General features: G+C 42.7%; 1 protein-coding gene across 1 annotated transcript in view; it reads right to left on the reverse strand.

Annotated features, from left to right (window-relative positions):
- Positions 1-89: 89 nt before the first annotated feature.
- Positions 90-7,666, reverse strand: part of LOC101570139 (pancreatic lipase-related protein 2) — a 17,193-nt gene continuing 9,616 nt past the window's right edge. Inside the window, exons 8-12 of the mRNA XM_004647538.1 lie at positions 7,009-7,127; positions 4,871-5,000; positions 3,344-3,455; positions 2,150-2,317; positions 90-153 (exon numbers count right to left, since the gene is read on the reverse strand). Of these exons, the coding sequence (XP_004647595.1) occupies positions 90-153; positions 2,150-2,317; positions 3,344-3,455; positions 4,871-5,000; positions 7,009-7,127 (593 nt within the window). The remainder of the gene's footprint in view (positions 154-2,149; positions 2,318-3,343; positions 3,456-4,870; positions 5,001-7,008; positions 7,128-7,666) is intronic.

Consider the following 7,666-nt stretch of genomic DNA (forward strand, 5'->3'; position numbering starts at 1 on the left):
AGGACATGGAGAAGGCTGACCTAACACCTCAGCTCAGAACAAGTTCATTCAGGAGTTTATTATAAAGAGACGGATGCTGCACTGTGCCTTTAACAAGGGGAAAGAGACTGCAAGACGTCTTCTTGCACGGTGTCGCTGCTGCAAAAGTTATACCTGTGAAAAGAGGAGTTATAGCATGAGGTTTGTTAACTGGTGGAAACACGACCTTGAATTAGTCAACAATACCCCTGCTCCCTCCCCCCAGTTCCCTTTGACTGAAGAGCTCTATGACATCAAACGGGAAGAATACTGCCTGTCCTTATGGCCTCCTAATGTCCTGAAGGGGAATCAGTCACATCAAACCAAAGCTTATAATTGGGGTCTCTCCTGGGCCTGCTGCTCCAACCTAGCCATCAATTCCAGGGGCCAACAATGTCCCATCTGGTGGCCCACAGAGGATTTTCTCTGTTCAGTCAGGATCAGAGGGACTCTCATACAGTGCCTATGGGAATGTATAATGTCCCTTTGGAAACAGTCTCACAGTTCCTCTACAGGTTAAACAGAGTTGTCATTGTTATGAGCCTAGGTGTATCCCCACAAGAATGGAAACACAGGTCCACATAAAAACTTACATGTGAATGTTCATGGCAGTATTATAAGAGCCCCCGAGTAGAAACAACCCAAATGTCCATCAACTGGTAAGTAAAATGTGCTATGTGCAAAGAATTGAATAGTATTTGGCAATAAAAAGAATGAGGGGTCAGTGGGATAGCTCAGCGATCTAAAGCACCTGCTTACACAAGCTTAGGCAAATGTGCAGCAGCTGCGGTTTGATCCCTGACACCACATGCCATGCCAGCCCCACCCCCATGGTGGACTGAGCTTCCACAAAAATAAACAAATAAATAAGAAGAATGAAGAGAGGGTGGACATCAGGGAGGGAACACTGGACTGGGCATCAGAAGACCCGTTTGTGCTCACACTCATATTCTGCACCTGAGTTTACCAAGTAGTGGCCTGTCTACTGTCATACCTGCCCCTTCCAACAACACATCAAAGAATCAGAATACTTATTTTATAGTCAATAAAGTAAAACAGCAGAGCGAGCGAGCAAACGAAAGAAAGAGGAGAGAGAGAGAGAGAGAGAGAGAGAGAGAGAGAGAGAGAGAGAGAAAGAGAGTGTGTGTGGCATTGAGGACTGGACCCAGGTCCTTCACACTGAGCTATATTGTCAGCCCTTTTGTATTTTGAGACAAGGTCTCACTGAGTCACTAAGTTGCCCAGGCTAGAGTTGAACTTGGAGTTCTTCTGCCTTAGTGCTGGTTTCTAGGTAGACATTACCACATCCCACTCGCAGTACATGCTTTTGAACATGTGAAGTTCAAGGTTTTTCATTTAGTTTCTCGATGTGACCTTACATAAGATACTTGACTCTTCAAGTGTCATTTCCTTGTCTTAAAATAAGAGACAGAAATCTTTATTTCATTCAGACTGTGACATTCCATTATTTTCTGATTATGCTCCTTTGGGGTGCTCTTTTCTACAGTTCAAAAGCAGGTATGTTCTCTCCTAACTCCTACCAAGGAAGATTCTACTCCCTCATGTTGAGGAGAGTTTGTGCTTGAGCCAAACTTCCCTTACAGTTCGCATCTCTCCCATGTAAGGTCTCCAGGCAAACTACTCTACATTAGGAACCATACACTGACCAAAACTGAAATTAGGGGACTCCACAGTCTCCTTAACCACTGCCAGCAACAACTCCCCAGATGATCACCTTGTTGTTTGAGAGGAAATGGTCTCAAGGTTGCATGTTCATTAAATACATGCTCACAACCAACACATTTCCACTCCCAAGTTGAATATCGCCTGAGGGAAATGTCTGATCAATATAAATCAGATGCATAGATGGAGAGTTGAGATGAATAGTTGGGTAGATCAATGGGTGGAAGGGAAGATGACAGGCTGGCTGGATGTCCACAAGGATGAGGAAATAGATGTCTGAATGGATACAGGGACATATAGGACAAGATGGAGAAATGGATGGATGGGCAGATGAATTGACAAGTAGGTGGATACACAGAAGTGAGTGGGTTATTGGATATATGGTTGTATGCACAGACAGACTGATACATAAGTACAATCAAACTTAGATGGAATAAAAGATACGTACTCGGTCCCATATTCACCGCTCTGCACTGTGATTTGGGAAGCCCCCAGTTTGGGATGGAAGAGATTTATCGCATTACTATTCCAGAGGAACTTAACGTTCTGGATTTCTCCCACATTGAAGTCCACATCAATGTCATGGGTGTGCCTGGCATATGGTTTGAGGGATCCCCTGAAAATATAGACAGAAAATATCAGCTGGGTGGATGAATATCTGGATGGCAGCAATTATTGTTTCTCGAAACAAAGGCTTCTTTCGTTGGTTTTCTGCCAACAGCTGGAATGATTCCATACATCCAGGAAGAGTCAAACACAAATGTATTTGCGTAGGACACATCTTAACAAATGCTGGACTTGAGAGTACTACTGTTTTAGTTTGTCTCTAGAGAGAAATGATGTATTTAGGGTATAATAATACTCTAAGTCTGCTGCAGGGCCAACCAGTACAATGTCTTTTCTTTAAAGATATACGAAGTCATATTAAATTATAAAAATTAGTGCAAAAACAGAATCTACCACACAGGTTCTTCATTCATCACCTGCTTACCAAGCTCCTCACAATCTAGCTAGCATCTGCCAGGGGTCAAGGCCCTCACAGCAACTGTTATCTAACCTCAGGCTTCACGTGCCCCCATGTGTGTGGGCACAGTGTGTGTTGGAGGAGGAAGAGTTGTCATGTAGCTTCACCTTGCCAGAAGAGAATTTGCTGTTCATAAAACCTAAGTCAGCGATCAACATTCGAAGGGAATTGGCCCATGACTCATTCTAAATAGTGAGTCCTTTTCTCTGGGACTCACTATTTTTTAGTAAAACGGTGATATTTTCAATTTTTGATTAATACACATTTCCAGTACATAATGACCATCCTCATCATGGGGAGTTGATCCACATGTTAACACATCTCAACTCTTTTGGTTTCTCCTTTCCTCTACGCCATCCCCACTCTCTTGAACTCTAAATTCCCTTCCCATTTGCCAAATATCTATCTCCCTGTTTCCTACTGTCCTTTGTTTTGCTGTTTAAATAATTTTAAAACAGGACTACTGAACTAAATGAGAAGACTTCTTTCTAGCTCTAACAGTCCAGGATTCAATGGTTCTGTAGAACAGATGCTGCATTTAAAATCAGTTTATACTCAATCTTTTATGGATCATCTATGATGGAATGTAGGGCTGTTTCAATTCACTATAGGACTTACTTGAAGATCTCGTATTGCTTTGAGTTTCTGTTCCTTCCATATAAAGCAATCTTGATGGAGCCTCTCAGTCTCTTTTCTCCAGACAGCGTGACTGACACCTTATACCTCCAACCTGGTCAGAGACGTACACTTGGTTCAATGAACTTGTCTTGTGGATACCATGACCCCAAGCATCACTGCTTCCAAGTACTTGCAAGTCAATGGACTCAGTGTTTGTGTCCCCTTGAATTTATATGCTGAAACTCTAACTCACTGTGAGACAATAGTAGGAGAGAGGAACCTTTGGGGGATAATCAGGTGATAATCAGGTAACAGAGTGGAGCCCTTGCAAAGGGGAGCAATGAAAAACACCCCATGAGGGCTCTCTGGCCTTCTTTCTACTCAGTGGGCGGGTGCAACAGGACAGTGATATGCATCCAAACCTCCTGGTCTTGAACTTCTAGCCTCCAGCATGGTCAGTAATATGTTACTCTTGTTTGTATAGCACTTAGTATCTGGTATTTTGTTATAGCAACCTGAACTAGGACTTGGATGGACATGGCTTTTTCGTGCGGTTTTTCACTTAAGGTGTCTCAGAGGGTTTTTCTCTTCAGTTCACAGAAACTCGCTCTCTCTAAAAATGACTATCATCATGTTTAATCTATGGCATTGGGCTCTTTTCTAATCGGTGGACATTAGGATTTCCCCCTCATTCTTTTGTGATTAAAAACAATGCCACAACGAGCATCTTTGTCCATGACTCATGCACACAAGGAACATTCTGGGAAGCAGAGTGGCTGTGAGACTTTATAGATACTGCCACGCTGCTATGTTTTATGATAAGTACAGGATTACATGAAATACTGTATGTGAAGTGTTTTGTAAGGTGCTGCATATTTTAAAATGGAAAACTCTTTTGGTAAATAAGGCTCTTCTCTACGAACATGATGTGATATTGTTAGAGAATTAGTATTGAGGTCTTTGCTGTCTTGTGTTTTTGAGTGAGAAGCTAGATAAAGTAACATCAACCACAAAACAGTGAGCTTGTGCACAGTGCTAGGATGACAATTATCACCAAGGTGACTGCTGCACTTGCGAGGATTTTGTCTCTGCTGCCCTCTTCCTCAGTTTGTAGCCATGGCCCTCCTGTGCCCCGGGGTGGGTAGACATGTGAGCCAGCCAGAGCCCTTCACTGTTCTTCACTCTGCTCATCAATATTACTGTTTAGCACGAGTGAAAATGAGACCCAAGGCACGTGCCAGGCTACTGTCCCAACATCTCAGCTCAGATTGGTGGTGGCTGAGTTTCTGTCGATTGCTACCAAAGATCCTGACTAAATTAGGCTGGTACCCCTTTCAAAATCATTTGCAAGAATTTTAAGGGAAACAGATTTTCTTTTTTTATACTATGTATTTTTATGGTCAAATCTCTTGTTCAAATTAACTGATATAGGTATGCCTCATTGACCAAATAAACATGAATGTTTGCTTTCAATAAACTTTAATAAATTAAAAAAAGAATTTTTAAGTGAGTAACATGGAAACTTACGAGTAAAGTTACCACTGTCTCCTGTGTTCAGAAAATAGGTTTGCTCCACACCACTGGTTTTCCCCGGGAATTGGTCAGCATAGTGCCCCATTTTGGGGCATCCTTCGGCTGGACAAGGGAAACAGCCATCCTAATAGAAAAAAAAATAATTTGTCTATTAGTAGTAGGCCTTTGACATACACACTGTATCAGTCCACTCACCTCATCGGTTTTATCTATCTTTATTATCTCTCTGCCCATCTACCCACTCATTTCCCATCCATCCTTCCATCCATCCATCCTTCCATCCATCCATCCTTCCATCCATCCATCCATCCATCCATCTACCCATCCATCCATCCATCCATCCATCTACCCATCCATTCTCCCATCCCACTGTCCACACATGCATGCATCAATCTACTCATATGCCTACGCTGAGAACTGTGTTAGACCCTGCAGAGTACTCAACAAAAAACTTTAAAAACTTAGGGTACAATAGGAAGACAAGTCATATACATGAAGCAATGAATTTAAAATATGACAGAGGAATAGAAGCAATGTATCTAGGGAGAAGTAAGTGGGAAAGACAATAGCTATTTTAGAAAAGTGGGCAAGGCGAGACAGTGATCATTTTCACTTTAATGTGCATTGTTTTTCCAGACTACTTAGCCCCAGTTCAGTGCTCCCCAAGTGGGGGTTCATTAATTAGGCTTTCAAACAGGTGAGGATTTTATGGAACAGTGTATTTTCCCTCTTTCTGTTCTTGACTTGACAGGCACCCCAAGTTCATGTGTGCATAGCTGCCTTGTAATTTGGAGAGTATAAGACAGTGCTGGAGGCTGTGTTACTGCACACAGAACAATAGCAGCTAACATAGCCAGCGCTGTTTGCTGAATACTCACAGCCTTGGGAATCGTATATCAGGTCTCTTTGACTTTAGTTCATTTTAGAATGTCAGATAAAAATTAATTTTGAAACCTGTTTTTATCTTTGAGAAAAAATCTTTTAAAATGTTCAATTTTTGCAACCCTTAGTATAACAACTGATTCAATTAAGAATCATCTATCGATACTCAAACCTTTCACTGGGCTCCAATAGAAACTAAAACCCTTCCCGTAATCAGATTATTTAGGGTAAATAATACCTTTATAATGCAAAAATCTGGCAGATAACCAACTTAACCCAATAATCAAAACTTGTACAATCAAATAAATAGTGGAAAAAGTGCTAATACATAAATACATCAAGTGGCTGAATTTCTATCAAATGCTTCCAAAGGTCCTGACTTAATGAAGCTGGTACATCTTATTTAGACAAACTGTGCTAGGCTGTGACTGATGGAGAAGGATCTAATGTCACCCACAGAATCACAAGGAAATAATCAGCCAATTTCAGAGTATGGGATATTCTACCAAACATCTTGTCTGGACTCTTCATAATTTTCCATGTCCTGGAAGTCCAAGAAAAAAACGAGAAACGGTTTGAGATTGAAGGAGGTAAAGAGAGGGCAATAAATGCAATGTGACCTTTTAGAAAAGGAAAAGGTAGGAAGAAAGGAAGGAGGGAAAAGGGAAAGAAAGATGGAGGGATGGAAGGAAGGAAGAAAAGGGAAAGGAAGACAAGAAGGAAGGAGTCAGACATCTCTAGAGAACATTATTGGGCTAACTGGAGAAGTTGGAGTATGGACTATATATTAGAGAATGTTAGCATATCAAAGTTAAATATCTTAAGCCTTGTACTGTAGGATGATCACGTTCTAAGGAGACAAATGCTAATGCATTCATGAGTAGAGCATATTCATATCTTTAATTCACTTTCACATAATTCAGGAGCAAAGTGACCGGAAGGATGCACACACATACACGATAGTAGCAGTTGTGCACCTGGTGTTGGATGTAACAGGCATTCATTCACATGTTCTTTTCAGTCCCTTGCAGACTGGAAGTTGTCATAAAAGAAAAGGTGGCACCATAAGTGGGCCCAGCACACCCAGCTCTACGTCTCTCCCTTTGGTGTACTCTGTCACTGCAGGAAGAAAGGTCTGGAAGCCTCAGCTTTTCCATGACCTAGAGTCACACACGTCTCTTGTTCGAAGGTGTGAGGACAAAAGGCCAACAGCATGGCCACCACCATCTTCCTGGGCCCATGTGACCTACCTCCTGGAACTCCTCATAGGAGGCACAGGGGTAGCCCACGAAGCCATCGGGGTTGAGGATGCTGCTGGAATAATACTTGTGGCTCCGCAGGTGGTTGCAAGCGGCAAGGTTGTTGATTCCTGAGAAAGGCGAGGCCATAGGAACTGGGGGAGGTCTTTTCCCTTTGAACGGTGGCTCCTTCTGACCCTCTACCTTTCATGATTGGGCAGTCCCTTGAAGGACGACAGAGGGCCAGCCAAAGCCGAGGGGGACAAGTCTTGATTCACAGCACTTTGTCCAGTGCCCTAGGGGGTGGCCATGTCACATATTTGAGGAGGCTGGAAGCCAGGTGTGGGTAGAGAGGCAGAGGAGGTCAGGTGGATTCAGAGAGAGACAAGAGACAGAGAAAAGATAGAGAAGAGACAGAGAGAAGATAGCAATTGGATTTTTTTTCTTAAAGCAACATATGGGGAGATAGCTCAGTGGCTTAAGTGCCTGCCTGTGAAGCGCAAGTTTGAGTTTGATCCCTGGTACCACATACTGTGCTCGTCCCAGAACCCCTGGTACACTGCTCTAGCCCTGAAGCTATTACAGGTGGTGCATGCCTGCAATGCCAGCACTGGAGAGGCTAAGACGGAAGGATCACTACGAGTGAGCTGTGTAGGTGACCCTGTAATAT

This window comes from Octodon degus, unplaced genomic scaffold, assembly GCF_000260255.1.
Source record: "Octodon degus isolate 3935 unplaced genomic scaffold, OctDeg1.0 scaffold00311, whole genome shotgun sequence".
Lineage (NCBI taxonomy): Eukaryota > Metazoa > Chordata > Mammalia > Rodentia > Octodontidae > Octodon > Octodon degus.